The sequence below is a fragment of the Vanacampus margaritifer genome, chromosome 9, assembly GCF_051991255.1.
Source record: "Vanacampus margaritifer isolate UIUO_Vmar chromosome 9, RoL_Vmar_1.0, whole genome shotgun sequence".
In the NCBI taxonomy this organism is placed as follows: Eukaryota; Metazoa; Chordata; class Actinopteri; order Syngnathiformes; family Syngnathidae; genus Vanacampus; species Vanacampus margaritifer.
The window spans coordinates 17,309,757-17,334,749 of record NC_135440.1 but is presented as its reverse complement, the minus strand read 5'-3'; the positions used below and the strand labels follow the sequence as shown (position 1 = coordinate 17,334,749).

Below are 24,993 nucleotides of genomic sequence, written 5' to 3'. Positions count from 1 at the left end.
CGTCCTGGCTGTTCAGATACCAACACTGTGTCCCATGTGGCTTCATTACTGTTGCTGCTAATTAAGCAGCTCCAAATAAACACCATTTTCAGCCTTCATTACCACAAACACAGTAGCATCAACACATGCTTTAACCGAATAGCTCTGTCCATGCTGGCATGGATAAATATGTAAATGGTTCATATATTGTTGAAAGTGCAGAAAATGAATATATAATATAACGCAGATTATCATGCACTGGCATTTTAGTCACAATTTCAGTTGAATGCTCAGTTAACGTGAACTTGTTGAATATCTTATTACAGGCAGGACGATTAAAAATTATTATTATTTTTTTATAATTCTAGGTGCTGCAACTAATGAGTATTTTAATGATTTAATAATTTTCATCATCAATCAAACCAAACCAGTAACTGAATTAGGGCTATACCGATTATCGGCCGATCATCATTTTCAACATCGAGCATTTTGACGAATGTTGGCATCTGCCTTTTTGAAGAATCATATACGGATGATAATAGATCAATTTAAAACTGTATTAACTATCTGGGAATTTTTATTTCAATTAACTTTATGAGATACTGTATTTGCTATTTGCTAAAATATATATTTTTTTAAATTAACATTCAAATATTTTGAAAGTTTAGAAAACTTAATTTACTCTAGAAAACATCAGGGTCACAACATCAACAATCATATTTAACTTTTTTATTTTTTCTAGAATTTCAAAACAAAGTTGTCTATTGACTAGGATTACAAAGAAAAAGGCAATATTTTTCAAATATTGAAAGTTGTTCAATAAACATATGCTTTAAAAAATTAAACTAAGTTATGAGCTGAAAAAAAAAACATATCGGTCTATCTCTAAACTGGTTTATGTTTGTGAAATGTCTCCACTGTTGAAAAATTTCCTTTTTTTTAAAAAATAAAGCCATGGAATTTTTTTTTTTTAAATAAAGCCATGGATTTTTTTTTTTTTAAATGATCAGATTCATCATAATTGACAAAGTAATCATTTGATTATTCAATGATTAAAATAATTGTTTGTTGCATCCGTAATATTAACAGTTGAAAAGCTGCGCATTTGAACAACATTAAACTAAATAAAAATCCAAACAATTCATTGACTGTTATAAATAATAACCAATTAATGTGATGATTAAATTAGTTGTTGAGTAATAAATTTCACTTATATACAAGTCTACTCCATAAAAAAACTCAGTGAAGGTGAAGTCTTATCCAAATGCAATTTGTTTATTCGTTGTTCTTTTTTTCCCTTAAAATATTTGAGGCAGTTATATTGATTGATATTTTTAGAGCTAGCAAGAATGATATGAATTGAGCTACTGTTGTTGTTGCAGACATGATCAAATAGAAACTAGTCCAAAATAATGTATAGCAGTCAGATTGTTATCCATCTCATCTCATTGTACAACGGCATCAAACATAAATATTGAATGGTAAACGATTATGGATTGTAAACAATTGGAGCGTTATTTTTTTATTATTTGCAGAAATCAACGTCTTCCCAGGTGTATTTCGCATGAAAATTTGGTCAATTTCCAAACTGCAGGGACGCTCAAATTTTGAGGTTTGACTTCACCATCAATTAATTTCACCATTTTGTCACACAGATGATCAGCGATATCTTCACTTCCTGGACTGTGTCAATAATGAAAAGATTTTGTAGCAGCTGGCAAGAGAGCAGGCAACAACAAAGATCTGCTTTAATTAATTGGGGTCTGCAGTTAGAGTGTAATTACAAAAGCGCTGAGTTTGACTGGATTGGGGTGAATTACATCAGAATTATGGAAGCAAAATGCTTTGAAGTCCTGTAACGACAACACACACATTATTTTCAAATGTGTCTGCCAACATGTGTCTCTGTGTGAAATAACGAGCAGCATATAAAAAATAATAGTATGCTGAAATTCCAGCGACTTCAATTTATTCCTCCATTACGACGGCGAGTTCAACACAAAGCCGAGTGGGGAAAAAGCTTTTGATTATGAAGCTGTTAAAAACTGGAGCACAGTGTAAACAACAGGAGCCCGCCAGACTGAACTTGTACATTTTCCTCCATCAAAACGGAATTGATTCTAGATGTGCATACAAAGACATTTGGGCTACAAAATGCTTGGGATGTGCAAACGTTTGAAGACTGCAGTATGGCAGTTTTTGCAGCGGGTTTAGCTTTCACAAGGCGGGAGGGAAGATAATGTCAGAGGAGATTTGATAAAATGCTGCATAACCTTGTGGCTTAAAGGACAGAACACCTCTTTTTCCTGTTACTCTTCAAACCTCAATCTTACCCTCATCTTTTTGTTTAACAGTTTCTCCTTGAGCACCCATTGAAATGAAAACAAAAACTCCCATTTGTAGTCATGGTTTGAGCTGACCACTGTGTTTGAGATTAAAAAACAAGCGACGTTCGCTGGGCTATTGCAAAGGTCAAGTCAAATTGTACTTGAAATTCTCCTTTTCACAAGGAAGGAAAATTCCTCAATTTTATGAAAATTAATGCCCACCAGGTATAAAAATAATAATAATAATAATTACAAAATGTTTCAGTGGGAACTATCGGCTGATTGTATTGTGGGTGTTTATTGCATATCAAGCTTCATTAAAACAAAATTAAAGTCCGAGAAGGTTTAGAGCACATTATTTATTTATTTTATATACATAAAATGGTTTAAAAAAAAACTCAACATATTTTGACAATAATGTTAAATGTGACCTCACTAATCTAAACATGACATCCTAATTCATATTACATTTGTGGAATATGAGTTAAGTAGCAAAATCCAGCCGTTTGCCGTTGCTGTCGACTGAAGATGGCATCAATGTTGCTCAAGTAGCAACCAATCACAGCTCAGCTTCAGAAAACAGGTGACAACCAATCACAGCTGAGCTTCAGAAACCAGGTGAGCTGTGATTGGTCGTAAACAGAGCCTTGAGCAACATTGATAGAGAGAAATAACTAGCTCTGTGTTAAAGTGGAAGTCAACCCCAAAATTTTGGGGGGACAATAATATGTTCTATGCAGCCCCACTAGTCTCAGGGCTGTCGACTGAAGATGACATCACAGTTGCTCAGGGCTCAGGCAACAACCAATCACAGCTCACCTGTTTTCTGAGGCTGAGCAGGCAAAATAAGAGTGACTAATACCGGACCGTAGCAACTGCATGGCAACTGACCACTTGATCATAAGGGACATAGTAACTGTATAAGACTAGACAACAAAGAGTGGCTTATAAATCTTCATCAAACATTATTATAAGGCTACAAGGCCTATGATTAAGTAAGAGTGACTAGGAAAAATAAAAGTTACAACCAGACCATAACAACAGCATGTCAACTGACAATTTAAGGAACATAGTCACTACATATGGCAACTGATATCAACATCATAACACACTGACCCAATCCAAAACACACTGTCATAACACAAATTACCTTCAAGGGTAACTTGAGACTTATACCAGCTGACGTTCAACAAGAGGCAGGGTACACCCTGGACTGGTCGCTAACCAATCACAGGGAACAGATACCAAATGACCATTCACACTTACACACCAATTGACAATTTTAAAACTTAACCTACAAAGTATGTTTTGGGAAGAAGCTTGAGTAGCCGGAGAAAACAGAGATTTAAACCCTGAACCCAGATAGACTGTGTCACGAGTTGTGTGGCACCCTCGCATATCATACATGACGGGCAGTTGAATTCTCGAGTCCTTAAGGCAGACAAACACTAGGACGATGGCCATTTTGACATTGGGTTAAAGACGGGGTGACAAATGCAACACGGATGAAAGCTTTTTCCATGGAGTACAGTGCAAAGTCATTTCCCTCCTACATCCCCAAATTCAGCCAGCGAGTGGTGAACGACATTTCCCCGGGCCCACTTTTGGCTTCACACGCACACTAAAGGCATGGAAACACATGCAATCTTGTCTATCTCGCCTCTCCCTCTCTCGCTGTACCTCCCACTTGTGCCCTTTAATATTCTCAAGCAAGTCAAACTATTTTAGGTGGCCTTCAATTCCACTTGCTACTTGAATTATTGGATGTCTCCAGTGGACATCACAACATTACCGGGAGCCTTTCAACATGAGATGATTATCTTTGGGTTCAATTTAAACATTTTTCTCACCACACGGAGTCAGGCAAGGTAATGAGGTAGGAGTTTAGAGAGGGAATGTCATGTGACAGTTTTGATTCATACTCAGGCTGACAACATTGTCAACATGTAGCATGTGGTCGCAGCCAATGTGACACGGACATTTATCGTCAAAATGCACCGTGCATGACAGTAAGAGGTTCACGTTGGCGTAGGTTTCCAGGCACTATGATGACCTTTTTCTCAAATAGGCCCCCGTACATGGTAGACCTGTCATATGAATTAACTTTTAAAATGAGCACACACAAAAAAGTATCAATATGTGATGGTAAAATGCTTGCCTTGACTTTGCATGGCCATTTTTAACCTCACCCTACTTCTCCTGACATTGAAACTTTTCCCACTCACTCTTCTTACTGTTGTCATATTTCATTATACTCCTATTATAAGCCTCACATTATAGGAAATTATATTACTGAAACACCACCAGCTTTTCTGTGCCAAAGCTAATCTCAGTGGACTTGCGCAAAGTGGAAAAAGGTGCTGTGGTCTGACGAGACCACATTTCAAATTGCTTTTGTAAATCATGGACATCATATGTCCTGTGGGACAAAGAGGAAAAGGATCATCAAGATTTTCATCAAAGTTCAAAAGTCACATCTGTGATGGTATGTAGCTGTGTTAGTGTTAATTTTTAGAGAATCATATTCTGCCCTCCAAGCAAAGTTTTTTTCATGGATGTCCCTGCTTATTTCTCAAGGGAAAAAAAATGCATAGCCATATTCTCCACTTGTTACAACAGTGTGACGAGACTAGACTGGCCTGCCAGCAGTCCAGATCTGTTGCCAATGGGAAATGTGTGACACATTATTCTTCTACTTGGTGCTCCAAGGTTCAGGCATTATGTCAACAAACAATGCCTTCTTCTTTATTTTGAGGTAACGAGTAGCGAAGACCGTTAACTGAAATGTATTGAAGTAAAAGAATACATTTCATTAAGGCAACAAAGTAGCGTAGAAGTGAAACTTGCCGGAAATACATATAAAGTTCAGATAGCCTACTTTAGAAATTCTGAATTATTTAAGTAATCTTTTGCATTACAGGACTGAAATTAACTTTAAAGTCCTTACTGTAATTTTATCTACAGTGGTGTAAGGCCTATTTTAGGGGGAGCTTTAGCGGCCTACCGTTTGTATGTATGTACTTTTTTTAAACATAATACTGTAAATTTGTTAAATCTGTCCAAAAACAATGAAAAGCAATTTCTCACTGTTTGCCCACGTCCTGCATCTCTGAGGGCCTAGGCACCCCGCTGTTCATAAAAAGTGTATCTACGCCTTTCCCTGGGTGAAAGATGGATAGACAGAGTGTGCGGGAGTCCTTGGCTGAACTGCAGAAATGCTGATGTGGCCCCAAGCCCACTAACAGCATGATGACGTCTCTATCTGTCTCCCCGTGATGCACCGCCTCACACAGGCCGAGAAAAAAAATCTCCAAGCAATATGCTGGTCAACATAATGTATACCAAAAAAATATGTTCTCACAAGGGATGAAAATTTTAACAAATTACCGGTAAATGAAAACAAATTAAATCCTAGGTTGAATGTCCTCATATTCAAATAAACAACAAACTACTTACTCTTGTTAAATGTGTCTATGCAGGTTTCATCACCCTCCATCCATCCATCCATTTTCTTGGCCGCTTTTTCCTCACTAGGGTCGCGGGTTTCATCACCCTCTCAACATAATTGTCAAAGAGGTGATGATAATCACCTAGTATAACTGGTTTCATTCTCATCCACTCCATTTGTGCGTGTCCTAAAACAAGGTATCTTTGTGTCGTTAGTGGCCCATATTTCCTTGCAAGCTCAAAGAATGCATTTGGCACCACACTATGACCTCCTTGAATTCTGGATGGTCTTTTGATCACACCTTCAAAATGGCCATACTGAAGGTGTAAAAATACCTCGCAACTGAGGTCGCTCTCTTATTTATCCCAACTGCAGCAGTACCCTTTCTTTGATCTCAAGTTGAAGAGGCTTAAGGTATGAACCTGCATTTTGTTTTGTGATACAGGCTGCTAGCATTGGTTTTTGGACACAGCGGCACAGCTTACAAGTCCGTTGGCCAAACCAAATTCTCATTATTTGCAGAATCCTTCAGAATTCTCTTCATAGACCACATCTGTGAAATATCGTATCGCAACTGCTCTCACTCCAGCAATTGCAGCTGCCTGTTGATATTCCCAGTGTAGTATAGTCGTGCCTGGATGAAGGAACGTCTTGTCTTTGTAGAACAGCATGCGAATCAACAGTGGGAAAGTCCATCAACCAGTTCTTAAGGAAATCCTTGACATCAGGTTCAAGCTTTCCATCCATGCAGGCTGGTCTTAGGTCCAGATTTAGAGAGCGTCATTGCTGCTTGTTCGTCATGGTCGATGATTGATGATGGTCGTCTTTGTTCAGCCTGTGTATAATAATGGTTCTTTCAGGGAGACCAAGTGTCGAGGAAAAAATGTCTCCAACTTGAAGCTTCAGTCGGTAGGACAATGATGAATTAGGCCAGAATGTCACAACAACTTTGTTCACTTCATAGCATTTCTGTGACACTTTTGCTATTGTGTGTCTGACATTCCTTTTGATTCGTTTCTTCTTGGATTCAATTTGCTTCCATGTTCGTGGACTGATGTGTTGATTTCTTTGTACAACCTCATCCCCATCCTGCTCTTAAGTTGTTGTAACTGTGGTTAGAGCTGCCTATTTTCTGAGGACTCATCTCAGGATGCGATATACCGGTGGTCTAGATTAGTGATGCCGGGGAGCTTGTTAACCTGCAGGTTGTGTAAAAGCCCCTGTGACTAAAGTCAAACTGTGGCAGGGTTTTTACTTTCTCGACCTGGATTTGCCACCTCTAATTATTTGCTAGTTTAAAACCCTGGAGAACCCACGGGGTCAAATTTGGCCCCTATAAATTCTGCTACTCAAATAACAAAGACCTTCTTTTTTTTCTTTCTTTTTTTTACAAATTTAACTTCAAAAGTCCAGAGTGCCACTTCTGACCCCTGCATGGGGCCATCTAGTGGATGAATATTGTACTTACATGAGCCAGAGTGGTGGTGACAAGATGGCTGGCAACACGCTGTTTTGTTGAGCCGGAAATCACTCCAAACAAAACCATCTTCTCAGCAAACCATCAGATGGTAAAATTGTGTTTTTTTTTGTTAATCTATTTCATATCATGTTGCAGAATGCCTAGGAGTATGTTTTATATATATATTTTTGATAAATTAGCAACTCTGAGCTAGTTAAAATTGAAAAAAAAAACATATATTTTGGTGTTCAGTGAACTTATAGCAGTCATTTGATGTATAATTCATAATTTTCCAAAGAAGAAAAGGGTTCTTGGGTTCTCCAGGGTTAAAAACAGTGCTGCACTAAACTTTTCTCTGTTAATGCGCATTAGCGTTTTAACTTGGAACCACCACCAAAATGGATATGTACTTGTAACTCAAGTTCACTTAGTCAACAACAGGGCCTCAGATGGCTGCAGCCGAGTAACGTCATTCACTATGCCTCGATTGCTTTTCATGACAAAAATATCTCTGCATGTAACAGCATGGATCACTTCATCCTTTATTACAGACTGCTTATCTTGCAGCATCTTTATTACTCCATCAAGTCTCCTATATAATCAGCATCTGTCTCAGTTGTCCCTCACACTAACACCAAACCTCCAGCCATCACCGACTCAAACACACACACACGCTCTCACTCAGATTCACACCCACACACAAACACAAGTTCATGCAACATCACTCAGCTGACCTGAATGATGTTGGAGTGTGGATTTCTCCTGTGCCCGTGTTCAAGTGACTCATCTATCCTTCCACTGCTTCATTACAGCCTGCAAGGGCAAACACTATCTCCCGCTCCTTCTGCCGCCCCAGCTGGAGGCACAGAGATGGAGATATACAGTAGGTAGAAAGTGTGATATCGCTCTGTCTTTAGTATCGGCTCCCCCACCTTCATCTTGCTTTTCTCTATATTTATCTCCTGTCTCTACATCTATTGCTTCATATCTATTTTTTCAATCACGCTTGCTCTCCCCTCCTCTTTCAACAAACCTTGAGTGAATGTTGGGATGCTTAGGTAGCTAAATGCCAATATGTTAACCCCTGAAAGTTGCAGAATTGACTGCAATGCAAACCGCTTTAAACTAAAGCAGACAAACAAGTCCTTTGGAGTCGCAAGGTTAGGCCTCACTGCCCCATATTTCTGCTTTAGCTGAGGGTGAACAAAATCCTTCCAATAGTCCCAAAATGTGAGGAGAAAAGGTTTCCAAGAAAGATGTAAGATATAACCAGACGTGTTCTAATCTGTTTGGGATGACATGAGTATAGATCAACGAAGAGATGAAAGGTGAAAGTATACAATAAGAATTATATTTTCTAAAGGCAGAGAGCTAGATTGTGTTTTGCTCAGAGGCACAGCTTTCTGGAGAGAAAAAAAAAACATCTTTTGAGGCCCTAGGGTAAGGCATAAATAATGGATTGCTAAAACCTCTTATTCTCTCAATTTTATATGGCTAGCTGTTATCAAAAATAACTGGATCTGTGGCGCATTAGCAGACTTGCACGCAACAGAGTGGTTTCTAGTCTAAAGAGGACTTATTGGGCAAAAGTACAACTACAAACCCAACTTTCAGACTTTTTCTATCGTCATAGTACAATGTCATCACAAAACTGTGCCACCGATAACAATACTCTTGGTCTCAAAGTCACACATAGACTTGAAAGTCAAACGATCTTTAGACCGAGACGTCAGCCTACCACTTGAGACTTCAGCAAATCTAGTGAGACTTCAGCTCAGATGCATTGTGGACCAAAAGGATTAACTCCAAAAGTGTATTTTGCATTTTCTTTGGCTATTTTCAGAAAGCGGTAACACAACTTAAAACATTGCCTATTAATAATTAATTAACTAAAAGGCTTTATGATGGTAATCATTTTACTCTGAAACCGATTTCCATTTAATTGTTGGTGTCAAAATATGAACAAATCAGAGGTCGACCAGGGTGTTGAAATGGTCTGTGTTCGAGATTACACTTTAGAGTTGAAGAGTTGCATGTACAATAACTTAAAAAGTTGCAATTGATCTATGATCCTGGCTCTCTTATCCCAGGCACCAAACCTCATTACTCTTTAAGACACCGGTTTCGACAAGAGAGGACTGATAAAGCTGAATCAATGCCAGTGATCACTTGCCACCTTGATATGTAAAGGCGCACTGAAGAAGAAACGACAGAAGGGCCAATCTCATTGAAGGAACTCTTTCAAGTAGTTTCATCATGATAAGAAGGATAACGGAGATCAAACTTTTCAGTTGGAATGATCATAAAGTTGAAGGATATGTGAAAACTTTCATCCATCCATCTATCCATCATCTTGGTAGTTAAATCAAGCTCCATGGCTAGATTTTTGATTGTCCAAATTCTATACAGCTTGTTGTTATTAGGGTCGCAGATGTGGAGACTATCCCAGCTGACAATGGGCAAGAGGGTACACCCTGGACTGGTAGCCAGCCAATCGCAGGGCACATACTATATAGACAAACGACCTCACATTTACACCATGTGAGTAATTTCAAGTTTTCAATTGACATAACTTGGGTGGTTTTGGAACGTGAAACCGTCCAAGACTAGGACTCGAGCCAAGAATCGGATACCGAACCTCTCTACTGTGCTAACTACTAGAGCAATGTGAAAGTTCTTAAAGTGCTGTGTTCTGTTAAAGTCCACGTTTGATCTGAGAATCTAATACTTTAAGTCTTTCCACAAGGAGCAATTATTAATCTTTTCTAAAAAGGTTACCAGGGGAATTGAAATACTTTGTCAATCATTTGTCATTGACAAGGCCATGGTATTTACATTTCATCTGTTTTTAAAGATATGTTTCCCTTTAAGCCATTGTGTACGCCTGCACGGCATGTCTTAGCATTCGTGGTGCATTGTACAAAATCTGTATGCAAATCAAAATGCCAGAAACATCTTGCCTAGGCTAGCACAACAAATGATTGTTGTTCCACTAGCTGGTAGGATGCAACGAGAGCCAAACATCACGATACAATAAATGTCACAATATGAACCTCACAATGCGAAAATTAGCACGATATTGAGGTGAGGTTGGATATATACATATATGTGTGTGTGTATATATATATATAAAATTTCTAGGACATGGTTATATTATTGAGATTTTTTTTCTGGGTGTTGCCATTAAGTTTTCCCAAATATTGTAGTACCTTAAAGCTCAATAAACAATAGAAAACTGCTACAATAATGCAGTAATTCCCAACGGAACTGTGGCACACTAGTGAGCCGTGAACGATCATCAGGGATGCGGCAAGAAATTGTTGAATTTGAATTTATTTCTTAATTAATTAATTAATTATTTGTTTATCTATCTATGAGAGTGACATAAAGTGACAGGCAAAATACTAAAACCATGCTCCTATTCCATTTGATTGGCAGCACGTACAACAAACCGTTTATCCACTTTGTATGCATGTGTTCAATCTAACAGCCTCAGATTTCATTAAACACATTTGTGGGTAAATTTAGATTAGATTAGAACGTCATTATTTTAATATTTATACTTTTAAATGGGAAAAGGAAAATCTGTCTGTCTAGCGTTGATACTCACTCAGTAACAGTCAGTGGGTTGCAGTGTCAGATTTCAGGGCTGCCTTCTTCTTACGTCACGCTTCCAATGACATCACGACACTCCTACCTGTTATGGGATAGTGCGGAAATCTGACATGGGCGGATTTGTGTCACAAGCTACTACTACTTCCCGTTTTTATTCGGTCTCACGCCCATGTGGCTCAATACAGCATCAAGTATGCTAATCCTTCAAGCGAACAAGCGAAGTGAACTTTAGACTTAACTTTTTTTGTTTGGTTTTTGCCGGCCACCATGGAAGATATGGACACTGCCGGGGCCTCCAGTAGCAGGAGAAGGGCTAAATTTGCGGCGGGGAGAGGAGCGAGCGTGCAGCCCATGAATGTGAAGTGTTTGTCGGCGAGTCAACTCTCAGTGGCCGCTGATAGAAAAAGCGACAGCGAGATGTGCAAAGTTGAGCGTTTGTTGGAGACAGCCCGGCCCACGGCCAAGTGTGACAAGAAAAAACGTAACAATGACATTAATGACAGATTAAGGTGAGTTATACATGGAAGAAAAAGCATAGTTTACCGAAGTGTTACGTTGTTCATCGGCATAACGTCAAACGGTGTAGTCTGGAGGCTAATGTACATGCTAACTAGAGTGGTGGCTATCAAGTTCATATTTACTAGTAACTACCCTTGACTATTGTTTGAATAGGTTAACTTAGATGTGCTTAATAAAGAAGTAAAGTACGTGTATGAAATCTAAATGCCACACTGTAACTAATAGCCTACGTGGGTTAAAATTATCAGGTGTACAATGCATAGTCATTAAGTGCAATCAATTTTGTTTGCACGTGTGGCATTCAAGGGCTTAAGTCAGTGGTGTCCAAACTCGGTCCTCGGGGGCCGGTAGTCCCGCAGGTTTTGGAGGTTTCCCTGCTCCAACGCACCTGTTTCAATCAACAGGATTGTTATCAGGCTTAGTAGAGCTTGCTGATGAGCTTCAGCTGTGTTGGAGGAGAGAAATATCCAAAACCTGCGGGACTACCGGCCCCCGAGGACCGAGTTTGGACACCACTGGCTTAAGTAAACTGTAAACTTTACGAGGTTGATATTTTGCCGTGACCGGCATCTCGCCTCTCGCACTTTGCCGTGAGTCGCCCGAGAACTACAAGTGCAAATTCTCCTCCAGGCAAAACATACGGACTCGTGGCACAATGGTGGTCACTTCCGAAATGTGAGGTCACTGGTTCAAATCTCATTGTGGATACTGGACAGTTGCCGTTCACGGCAAAATATCCACTAAGTGTCGCTTCCCAGTTTGAGGAGTCAAAGTGAGCCATGTGGAAATCGTTCCAATGCAAACATACCTACGCAATTGACAACTTATTCATCCAACTGTTGTTTTTATTCTCTTACCTAATCAAGCTGTCACAAGCCACAGGAGTCCCTGCTGACTTCATCCAGTGGTTACAGTAACTACAGAGGGATTCTAAACTGGTGTGTGGTCATGCTGGTAAGAGAACACTTGTCAGCATGTACAGTATGGATACATCTGTAAATCTATTTTTGATTGTCCTCTTTTGAGTTGCTGGTGGGCTTGGGTGAGAGAAGGTGCACACGCTGGACCGGTTGCCAGCAGATCGCAGAGCACCAACCCTTCACACTTAAATTTACACCCATGGACAATTTAGTGCCTTCACTTAGCCTAATTTACACGTTTTGCGAATGGTATGGTTGTTTGTCGAATATGTGCCCTGCAATTGGTTAGTGCCTAGTCCAGCGTGTTGCCCGCCTCCTGCACAAAGTCACTAGGGATAAGATCCAGCTCACCCATGATCCTAATGCGGGTGAGCATATATAAAAGGGATGGATAGATGAAGTAACCTAACATTCATGTTGTTGGAAATAGGGGGGAAGCCGGAGTGCCCGGAAAAAGCCCACACAAGGTCCACGGTGCCCATCACATATCCATTTTGAATATCTGATGACAAGACACATTATTATTCAATATTAAAAGATGCACACGTTATTGTAAGACCCCTCAGCACGTCTGCAAATTTTCAGCTGGAGATGCATCTCCACCAAGGACTAACTTTAAAAACATGTTATGGTTAATGAGTTTACAGTATATTTTAGCCTAAGAGTATTATATCATGAGTAATAAAAAAAGAAAATAAATGTGTAGAGTTTTATCAACACTTGCCTTTAAGAACACTCACTTTGTCTTATTCATTGTCAGAATTGGTATTTTGCCAGCTTGAACACTATAAATATACATCTTGGCAAGGTGTTTTGTTTTCAATCGATAGTCCCCTTAATGTGCCGTGAGTACGCTCCACAGTGTTCTCAGATCTACCTCAGTCAAGATAAAATGCACTTTATGTACTCGCAACCCAGATTATTTCCAGATACGGCACAATGATTGAATACAAAGCGAGTATGTTAACACATTTTAACAGAATTTTGTCTTCTCTGCTCGAATAAGGGACTGAATGTGAGAGAATAGGAGCAGGGATGAGGCTGTAGCAAAGCCTGCCTGCTGCTAATCCAGCCTTTGAACACAGATCGTTGTGTTCATCACAAGAGGTTTTCCCTTCATTCCTACTGAACTTCTGTCCCATCCCCAGGCATGGAGCCTTTGTGTGGGGTAATGAGATATCACCATCCATTCACGTATAGAGGGAGTGAGCCAGAGAGATTAAAAAAGGAATGACAAGAGAAAAAAAGATGAAGTGGAAGAAAAAGTTGAAGCGAGAAAGAATGTTGAAGAAAATACAGAATTTATCCCATTAATGAAAAAGTGATTTAGGGCAAGAAAAAGTGCCATTTTGCAAAAGATAGTCATGTCACTGTAACCTGTAACTATTGTTTTTTGTTACAGGTACTTAGTAATGCCCGACTCTTCCTAGAAAACCTGTTAAGGTAAGCATGTTTGGCTTTGAAACCCCACCTGTGTTTTATACTTCTGTTATATAACCTTTTCATTCCATAACATTTATTTTACTGGGCCAAAGAACCTTATGCACAGTGATGCATTAAGTATTAATGGTGGAAAGGTCAATACGTTACAAGCTACTGGAACGCCATCAGACTGAAAATTGACTGCTGCCGTTAAATGTGTGATAATGCAAGTAGCGTATTTTTCAGACTAAAAGTCACTTTTTTTCCCCCATTGTTTTGGCTGGTCCTGCGATCTATACTTAGGTGAGACTCTTATATATTAAAATTAGAGTTCAGACTAGCATTAAAAAAAATTGCCATTTCCTAATCATGTTGACTTTCTGATGGATGTTGGCAAATACTTGCCGCTAGCCACAAGGTGGTGGTAATGCACCAAAAGTATTTGACAACCGGCAACAGAAAGTAGAAGAAGAAATGGAAGCAGAATAAAAAGCAGTGGTCATGGCAACAAATGTGTGATGTATCGCTAGTTTATCATGTGGCTTCCTTACGCCACAACAAGGATTTACAGCGCTAAACGCCACAATTGCCAACAAGGATTTTTATCTTTGGCCACTATATGTTGCAGGATTCTACTAAATCTAAGCCATTTTAAACAAACAAGAAAAGCTTTTCTGTACTTAGAAGTGGAGATTTCTGTATGTTTAGTCTGTGTAAACTCAGTGTAACACCTCCTGATGTCAATTTTTACTCACTGAAATTGTACTTGCCTGCTATAATAAATGAAATTATTGCTATTTAAAAAGTGTCTTGGTGTTGCATTGAACATCATTTCAAAAAATATTGATTTAACTGTGTTTTCATTTTTTTGAAGTGAAACTGCAATGCTAAGTGTTTTGAGTGGTTTAATCTAAATTAAATGTTTTCTTAATCTCCCCCCAATTCTGATTTAACAGATATGGGGTTCTTGTGGACCCTATTCAAGTGATTTCCTTATTTGTGAAGGACCCCTACAGTTGGCCAGCGGTGTGCCTGGTAATTGGTAGGTACTATACACGTACAGCTCAGGTTTACCCTGAAGACAAAAATCATTGACAATGATACTTATAGTTAAACGTAATGATGTCCTCACTATGCAGTAAGATATATTTATTAGCATGGACAATTACACATAGGGAAATGTAGCTTTCTGTTATTAAGGACTACATTGTTAGATTAGATGTAAAAAGTAACTCTTCAGTTGACACCATATGAGAAATTGACTTAACTTGCCTTTTGTTTAAGACGCACAGGCACATATATTTTTTTGTAATGCACAAGGTGAAAGTCTGCAGTGGTGCAGCTCACTTTGTCTCCTAAGGGATGCCCACTTGGCCTATATACTGATATACTGCATAGTTATTGTGCTGCAAAGAAAAGAAGCAACATATGCCGCTTTTATACCACCTGATCATCCTGACTCAACTTTATTTTCTAGTACTCATCACTCGCATTCCCCAAGTGCAGCTGTTTGTCATAGAAAAAATATACTATCAATCTTCTCTATGTACTTTTAAATGCAAGTCATGCTAATAATCCTCTATTATAAAGCAATAGATTAGATTTAAGTCATTTCTGTATTTTAGGATTTTACCGCATCATTTCGTTGCTAAAGCTGATGGAATCCATACCTGATCTCTGATGTATCACATTTTACACACCAGTGATAAAAGCAGCCATTATTATAAATGTCGACTTTTAATAAACTTTCTGCAGTGAAGCAAAACGGAAAATTAATTACTTGTAATACTTGTGTATGCATGCATGGTAACCTGTATGGTCTGCTAGTTGTAGCTCATTTCTTTTGGCAGGATTGCTGTTAAATTGAGTGTCATCATGTATGTCTTTGTGAGACCAAAGCCAAGAGCGTTAGTCTGCCTGTTTTAAGGGAGGAACATTTGCTTGTAAAAATTCTAATTGTCTTTGTTGTAAAGGTAAAAAAAAAAAAAAAAATTGTTCCTTTGGTCACATTTTGTAGTCATGCATTTTTTTTAATAGTAAAACTTGCATCATGCTATGCTATACATGCTGCTATGGACAATAGCATTTTATAAGTAATGTCATTGTTGTTTTTTTAATCTTTGTTTTGAACAGTGTCCAGTGCATTTATCATGGTGGCTCTTTATACAGAGAGGCAGTTGTCAAAGGTAAGTGGAAAAAACCCTGCATTCTTCAATTGACCAGTTTTCTTTCTTTTCTTTTTTTTTCTACAACCATCCCTCTATACCAGGGGTGCTCAAGTTCGGTCCTGGAGAGCCCCTATCCAGCCTGTTTTCCATGTTTCTCTCCACTAACACACCTGATTTATGATCAGGGTCGTTATCAGGCTTCTGCAAAGCTTGCTGATTAGCTGATCATTAGATTCAGCTGTGCTGCAGGAGGGAAACATGGAAAACAGGCTGGATAGGGGCTCTCGAGGACTGAATTTGAGCACCCCTGTTCTATACTGACTAACCCTCCCAGTTGCCAAGAAAACAAAAAATGTGTTTAACATCTGCGTTTAGGATATTCTGTCATGCTCCTGTCCGTTAGGAAACAAAAGCCTTCTAAAACTTTACCTTCATAAAATTGTCATGGAGTTGTGTTATCCTTCAATACTATGATATATAGCTACCTGTAATGTCAGTGAAAGCACAATATGTTTGAGATGCATGGTTTATTTATTACAACCAATCCCACTGACCCTGTGTGTCTTTCTTTCTCCTCCTGCCTAGGGTTCATTCAATGAGCAAGTGGGGTTTCTTGTCCATAGTGTTAATTTGACTGTCATGCTAACATTCCCTGCTGCAGTGGTACTCTTGATGCCCTCCACGACCCCAGGTAAAATGGGTGTGTTTTTGTTTTATAACTGTTGTTAAAATACAATTTCTCATGGCTCTCAATTAGCTACTAACTAGATAGCAGTGTGGCAGGCTAGCTGACTGGAGTACTCAGGGATGTGATTTTTCCGCTAATTCGCGGAATTCCGCTTTTTTTATCCCCCCCCCCCCAAAAAAAATCCGATTTTATTTATTTTTTTTTATTTTTTTTAAGTAGTTCATTGTGTATGCACATGACTCCGACAGATAACATCTTCTGCTATAACAAAGACATTTGTGGTATGCTCTAATATGAGTTACTTTTCATTTGGTCATGATACAATTATTTGTTCATGAAATTTGAACTCTTCAACATTATTTATGTGTTAACTTAGTAATCACATTAGTTAGATATGATGATATTCTCAGTGATAGTTTTTAAAAGCAAAGGCAGTCCAATGTTTTTGAATGTGACTGATTTTGAGTTGACTAAAACTGCCATTTTATATGGGATAGTTCAATATACATTGAAAATTTATGCTGTTGTTTTGTCTATTTCTTTGTCATGTGAGTGCATTGAAAGTACTTAAAAACACGGAAAACCCATGAGCTCCGGGGGGCTTCGCTAGCTAGCCTAGCTGGGTGCCAGCGGCCCCCAGACCCCCGGCTAAATTTTCAGATAATTTCACTTTGGTCAAATCACATCCCTGAGTACTGTATTGTCATCTGTCCACACTGAGCGCCTGCAACATACTGTAGCTATGTGCAAAATTGAAAATAATGTCATTGCAGTAAAGATTAAGAGGGCATTCCTATCTTTGTCCTTCAAAGAAGCAGTCGACCCATTTGATTGTGCAGTAAAAGATGTCTCCTATAAGCCTGTCATAATTGCAGCCGGTTAGTGGTAATGGACCAGTTGGTCGTGACTGGATTGTATCCAGCTGGCGAGGGAAGAGAAGGGGAGTATAGGCGGAGGGTAGTGGTGCCAAAGAGTGTATGTTTTTCAGGACAAGGGTCATCAAGGGTTCACAGTCTTCTGTCTGATGGAAACTATAGAATAAATGCACACACAGTAGGTTTCATCATACATTAACATTGGGTATACATGGTCAGGTTTTATGGTTACGACCACAGTTTAAAGTGAAAGTCAACCTTAAACATTTCTTGACAATATTATGTTATATGTGACCTCACTAGTCTAAACACGACATTCTGATTAATATTACATTTGTGGAATAAGAGTTATGAAGCAAAATCCAGCCGTTTTTATCCATTTCTGGAGGCAGCCATTTTGCCACTTGCTGTCGACTGAAGATGACATCACAGTTGCACAGGGCTCGGGCAACGATCAATCACAGCTCACCTATTTTTTTAAGCCGAGCTGTGATTGATTGTTACCTGAGACCTGAGTAACATTGATGTAATTTTCAGTTGACAGCAAGTGACAAAATGGCCGCCCCAAAGATGGATAAAAACGTCTGGATGTTGTTGCTTATATTATATTCCAATATTAACCAGAATATCATATTTAGACTAGTGGGGCTGCATAGAACATAATAATGGTCAATAATTTTTTTGTGGTTGACTTCCCCTAGTGCCGTCTCAAAACAGGAAAATGTATATTTTTTTAACGAAAGTTAGTACAATTTGCCAAACAAGCAAAATGACCTCCCTAAAGACATGAGTGTTCTCAGTATCCTTCGAAAAGTTCAAGTACTGGTGTCACATAAGGTATCATTCAAATCCATATTACAAATTTTGTACTTTTCTAAGCTCTTCTCGCACACTGAACAAAGCAAACATCGCAGAATCTCTTTGTAGGAAAAACTTGTAGTTTAGATTTTAAATAGACCATATATTTTGTAACATTGAACCTCATGTTCGAGACAGAAATCTTGTGAAACAGCTGACTGAGCATCTAAACAAGTGTTTCCCAACCTTTATTCAACCAAAACACACGTTTTACATATAAAATAGTATAACTGTTACATATACAGCACTCATTGTGAAATCTGGACATAATTACAATGGGATAATTTCCTGCAGCATACTAGTGTGTGTGCTTTGCTTTTTCTTGGGCATAATCAACAGGCAGATGTAAATAAAATCCCCATCAAGGTCACTGTTGTCACCTAATCACTAAAAGTTTCACACCATTAACATAATACAGTATGGCGAATACAGATCCTTGGCATTGCTTGTGTCCTTTAGTCATCGGTCTAGTGCAGCCGTGTATAATTTTATGAGACATATTATGAGGCTGATAATGGCTTTCTTGCAAATGCATGGTAATTTGGTTGTTCCATTGCATGCATTACGCTGAGATGTTGACTTGGCATTGAGGTTAGTTTAATATCCAAACATCATAAAAGGCAGAAAGTGTCGCTTCTGCTTTTTGTCCCCTCTCTTCCCCCCTCCCCTCTGGTCCTGTCCTCTCCTCTTACTGGGAGGTGAATGAGTAAAGGAGTCAGCCCATCTGTCTGTTCTCCTCCTAGCTCTGCTGTTCACACCGGAAGGGCAGTATAAGAGGGCACGTGTGTGTGTATGTGTATAAGACCACCAAGTGTGTGTGAACACACACCTGCCTCCACAATATAAAAATGAGAATGAACAAAACCTCAGTCTTTAAAATGGTAAATACATCCACTGCAACATTTAATAAGTTCCTTTTAACTTAGAAATGACGAATTACAGTTTGATGTTCTATTTAGGGAGTGCAGCCATTTTATGTAGATTACCTCCATTTTCTTGGGTACGAAAGGATTTGGAGAAAGTGATATCATTGTAAATATAAGAAAACGTTTAACTTGGTTCACTGATTCACCCCCAAAATTCAGATTTTCCACTGAACTTCATAGTCATTGCCTTAAGAAGTTAGGATCTTCTAAATATATTTTGGTCAAGCTACCACACTTTTCTATAGATAAGCTGCAAGTAGACAGTATGTATGCAAACAGCAAAATATGTGAGCTTGCTGACAGACTGGACATTTTTGGCTAATGAAACATTTTATGAGCGCATGGTAGACCATCACTTAACCACATGATGCCGTTAGCACGCTGACAGTGTACTTAACAATTATATTTCAGAATTTTGATCGTTTTTATATGAATTCATGTTTTGCTATGACAAAGTTGACAACATCAGAGTAAACGCATAGTCTGTTGAAAATTACAAAGTGTAAAATTGTATTATTTTACTAGCTACTGTTTCAGCCTGTGTTGACGGAAGACAAAATGCTCATGGTAATGTCACTGAAAGCATCAGAGGGTTTCTCAAAGGGACAGTAATCCCACAATGACAGGGTGGACAGCAATTTCAGGGACACGTGCAAAGTCTGATCATGAAAATAGAATATATATGACTCTCAAAATTTTCTTTACAATAATTGGTGATTGGTCAGAAATTAGTACTTCCCGGTTTTTGTCAAGGTTTAGAGAAAAAAAATCAGAACTTTTAGATATAGAGGCTATTCATTAGAGAGCAACAATATATAAACAAATTGTTGGCATTCTTTTGTTTTTACATGAATGTTTTTAAAAAGCAAACATGTTTGTGTGTTTAATGTCAGTATTATGACTTGGATGGAAAGTTTTCGTCATTGTGTGTGTGTCACTATGATCACCAGTAGCTGTCTACTCTGGAGGCTACATTAGCCAGAGAGACAGATGGCAAATGAATAGAATCGGCTGTGATTTGACGCCAGGTGTTCTGACCTGCACTTTACCCTGCTGGCACAATACTCTTCATTTGTGTTCCTACCGTGTGTGCAATTGTATTAGTGATAAAGTGTGCGAGTGTGACCCTCTGCAGGCAAAACTACTGCTCCATCCTCTCGCGCTACCGTTCTGTCTTCCTCTCTTTCAGTTGGAGGTGCGTTTGCACTCGGTACTTACACCATTCTCTTCCTGAAGCTCTACTCCTACAAGGATGTCAACAGGTGGTGTCGGGAGCTGAGCACCATTAAGGCCAAAAAACTGGCAAGGTCACTGTCTTGTAAGTTACATACACACACACACAGAAATGTAGCTCTATCCTTTGGTTGTGTTCTTACAGTGACATCTATAGGCAAGCATATGTTACTGCAGCCTTGCTCATTCTCAATTGAATTAGTGGTAGACTTTCATGTATTTATTTATTTATTTTTTGGTCCATAGGTCCATCATCAAAGTACCCTAATGGAGATGACCAGAAAGTGTGTTACCCTGGCAACCTTACAATCAGAGGTACTTAATTTTGTTGGTGTGATCATTGTTATTTTTTTCTATTGTTGATTGCTCCATTGTCCTGTGAGATATTATTCAGAATGTCCCGTTTGGCTTCTCATTGTGTATCTGCAGACCTGTGCTACTTTGCCTTTGCGCCGACTTTATGCTACGAGCTCAACTTTCCTCGCTCTCCCAAGATCCGCATGAGTTTTCTCCTAAGGAGACTTTTTGAGATGGTAAGATATATTTTGTCTATTACTCAACTTGTTGAAAGTCAAATTAGCCTCACATCCACATTCAGGCTTGAATTGCTTATTTGAGGGAAAATAACAGGCCATGCAAAGTATGTAGTATGTATTTGGGAATAGTCTTCAGACTGTTGTTGTCGAACATCTCAGAGTACGAATATATTGACGTTTCAACTGTGTATGTTTTTCCCCCAGCTATTCCTCATCCAGATGTTAGTGGGGCTAACGCAACAGGTACACTTGTACTGAAATAATTTAAGTGCCTCTTGGAGATAAAATTTTGGTGGATACCTGAGAATATCTTAATGCTGTTTTTCACTCTCTTGTAGTGGATGATTCCCATCATTCAAAGCTCCATGAAGCCGCTGGAGGTGAGCATCGAGCATGGCAGGCATGTTTAGAACTGTTTTGAATTCATAGCCATTTCTCCGCTTTCCTCTCTTGTCTTGAAGGACATGGATCTCTCTCGGATGACTGAGAGACTCTTAAGATTGGCTGTGAGTAAATTTATATATAAACATGGGCTTTGCTGATAACAGATGGCCAGCTATTAATTTTTACATTATTTCATGCTGTTTATATGAATCCCCGTCTCCCTATAGGTGCCCAACCACTTGCTTTGGTTGATATTTTTCTACTGGTTCTTCCACTCATCTTTAAACTTCACAGCAGAGCTTCTGCGCTTCGGAGACCGACAGTTCTACAAAGACTGGTGGTAAATATTTTTTTTCCGTGAGTTTTGCTGTTGTTTTCTCTTTCAATTTTCACAAAGTTTTTATTGGACTTGGTTACTGTAACTCATGGCTGTGAATGTGGTGAGTGACAGTTGATCATTTTGCAAAGCCCAGGGGGTATGAGACGGTATTAAAAGTGTCTGATAGAAAGCGTTTTCCATCAGTATTAATGAACGTGTCATACCCACTGATCCATTATTTAGGCTCTGTAAAGCCTCAGTATCCTTTTTCCTGACTCATCTTTCAGGAACTCAGAATCGGTGACATATTTCTGGCAGAACTGGAACATCCCCGTTCACAAGTGGTGTCTCCGGTGAGTTATTCACACACTTTAAGCTTGGCGACGGAGCAGTGAAATTTGTCGACGTAAACTCAGGGGAGCATTTGGTTTGATGCAAGCAGACTGTACATGACATTATGATGTTTGGAAAATGACTCGAAAGAAAGTGCTAGTCACAACAAGTACAACACATGAAGCAATAAAAACAAACATATCACAAAGGGAAAATGCTGCATCGTTATTCAAAGCAAAGTCTTCTTTTACTGCTATTAATGGATATTTTTCTTTCAGTCGATGAAGATACTTTAATGGCAATGCTAACAGACAATGCTAACAAACAATGCAAAATGCCATAGACGGGCCAACAAATAGCATCTCGGTTGTGGTGTTATAACCCTTAAAGCAATGGCTATTTGGACACACACAGTGGAGCAACACATGCAGAAAAATCAAGTAAGCCACGTCACGTTGTGTTCTTCTTGCAGGCACTTTTACAAGCCGTTGCTGAGGAGAGGTTTTAGTAAGATCGTCAGCCAGTCAGCAGTCTTCTTCTTGTCGGCGTTCTTTCACGAGGTACAGCTGAGCACATGAACTAACCAAATATTTAGAAGCGCATATAAAGTTTCAAGTGTTCAATGCCATCTGTTGTTTTTTCCCCCCTGATTTGTGCGTTAGTATCTAGTGAGTGTCCCTCTGAGGATGTTCCGACTGTGGGCCTTTATGGGCATGATGGCTCAGGTAAGCTCATTTTGGAACCGTTATTGTGCCATTCATATTTTTAGTTGAATTGCGAGATCTTCCTTTTGTAAGGCTATAGTTACAAATAGCTAAAAAAAAATAATAATAATCACATGCGTCTACTGCCTTACTGTGAGCTGTTTTTATATCTACTTAAACTAAAGTTTAATAACCAAAAATCCCTGCCCACCTTATGAGCATAGCAACATGTTGGATCTCTAATGCGATTACAATACAATCTTTTCCCTCCCACTCCTAATAAACATCAATGTTGTTGTCTTTATTCTTCATTAGCTTCCATTAGCCTGGTTTGTTGGCCATAACCTGCGTGGTAACTATGGCAATGCCGCAGTGTGGATTTCTCTCATAATTGGTCAACCGTTCGCCGTCCTGATGTACGTCCATGACTACTACGTCTTGCATTACCGACAAGAGACCGACTGATCTGAGTTTACAGACAGGCACTCAAGTCTAGATATTTTGTCGTGGTTACCTTAATTTTTAATTTTGGTGGCCAACTCATTTTATGCAATTGTGACATTTTCAAGTGTTTCAAATGTCGCGGTTCATAAATATTTAGGTTGCGGAATTTCTGCTCATTTATGTTCAATTTCTCTGACACAGCCTCTTATGTTTTGGATCCAAATAGTCTTTTTTTGTTTGTTTGTTTTGCCAGTGTGCATGTGCAATTTGTTCTCACTTTAATTTTGTAGAAAATGGTACATGGAACATCAAACCTTTTTCATTGCTGCACACTTCAAAATATGAATATGTTGCACTAAAACACTGTATTTTGCTACTTCAACAGTTTTTTTTTAATTCCGTTACTTACTACACTTCTGTCCATACTTTTTTGTAAGAACAGAGTTGTAAACCTCTGAAGAAAATTGGTGAAATGGTGAAAATGTTCAACTCCAGTGTTCTTCTTTCTTCTAATGCATTTGTGGGAAAAAAGTGATGTTAAATGTTAACGCTGACTATTTTTGAAGTGCCTTCGGTAACATTATCATAGTGTATTTGTCATAGGGCTTTGTCAAAATCTTACTGTGAAGAAAAAGGTATGCCGGTGAGATTTTATTGTGGTGCGGTTTATATTTTTTTGTTTTATTTGAATGTTATACAAAAAATCATGTTGCTGTGCTGTTAAGGAAATAAATGTGAATTTTACTTTCTCAACTGTCTTCGGTAATTTATTTTATTTAAATAAACATTTGTTTCAAGATTTTAAGCGGAGACTGTGAGCTCCCAAAGTTTCGAACAACTTTTGGACAGTCTAGCTTATGCTAACAGGGAACTAAACTATCAAATTCTCTCCCTGCTGAACTTAAGTTGGAGACAAATACAAGCGTCTTCTACAAAAAAAATTCAAAACAGTGGTTGAAGTCGAGCCAAAACTGCTCACATTGGAAATGTATTTGTCATTTTAATGACTCATTTTAGGCAGTCTCTTACATCCGCCCTAAGAACTGCCAATGAAACTTAATTTAACTTGGGTACGTTCACATTTTCAAATATTCATTAATCTGTTTTGAAATCCATACAAACTCATTTTACGTTAACCAAGTTTGTACGCGTTCTCATCATCATGACATGAGGACAAGTCTGTGAGTCTGCTTTTCTTCATGGTGACATTGAATTAAATAGAAGGTCTTAAGTAGTCACACTGTGTCTCTAGATGTTTTTTTCTCTGTGCGTGTGTAATTTGTTTTTTTGGAGGGGGGGGGGGGGGATAATTATATACTGAATGTTGTAGCCTATTATGCACTACAAAAATTATATAGAGGGCTACAGGCCGTTTTGGGTGCATGCAATCCTTTCCCAAACTTTGGAACATTCCATCAAACAGGGGCGAAAAAAATTCATCATGCTGCAAAAGGAGTCAAGTGAAGGACAGACACCGCCATATATCGGCCTCTCATCCCTGACAAATGTATCACGACATGCATCATGAGAACAGAGGGAGCGACGTAAAAGGTGGCGAAACTTTGCCGTCTGTCGTCCATCATTTGCTTATTCCTGACATGAATAGTCTTTCACTTCTCCTTGCTTGACTCACACGTTGGAACGTCATTGTTGACCCTCACACTCCCCCACAAACACGTCATACTCTGATCCACCTGTCATGTCTGTGTTAATACTTTCACCTAATGAATGCATTCACTAGCCTATGGCCAACTTTTTGGGACATTTCACCCTTCACTTCTTTTCTGTCTCTGTCTTTTCTTTGTGTCGTTTTTCAGTAACAGGTTGATCCATGGC

At 38.8% G+C, this 24,993-nt stretch overlaps 1 protein-coding gene and 1 long non-coding RNA gene across 2 annotated transcripts in view; one reads left to right on the top strand and one right to left on the bottom strand.

The window, feature by feature from the left end:
- The window catches only part of LOC144058417 (uncharacterized), a 36,948-nt gene extending 26,010 nt beyond the window's left edge, over window positions 1-10,938 (bottom strand). The window contains exon 1 of the long non-coding RNA XR_013295434.1: window positions 10,824-10,938. This is a non-coding gene — a long non-coding RNA (uncharacterized LOC144058417). The remainder of the gene's footprint in view (window positions 1-10,823) is intronic.
- Window positions 10,906-23,910, top strand: LOC144058416 (diacylglycerol O-acyltransferase 1-like). The gene is made up of 17 exons (XM_077576861.1): window positions 10,906-11,337; window positions 12,214-12,301; window positions 13,670-13,710; window positions 14,646-14,731; window positions 15,823-15,875; window positions 16,443-16,548; window positions 20,394-20,522; window positions 20,684-20,752; window positions 20,867-20,970; window positions 21,178-21,216; window positions 21,312-21,353; window positions 21,435-21,479; window positions 21,585-21,697; window positions 21,964-22,029; window positions 22,482-22,569; window positions 22,672-22,734; window positions 23,029-23,910. The coding sequence occupies exons 1-17, from the start codon at window positions 11,096-11,098 to the stop codon at window positions 23,176-23,178; spliced, it is 1,524 nt and encodes a 507-aa protein (XP_077432987.1). The 5' UTR covers window positions 10,906-11,095; the 3' UTR covers window positions 23,179-23,910.
- Window positions 23,911-24,993: the final 1,083 nt, after the last annotated feature.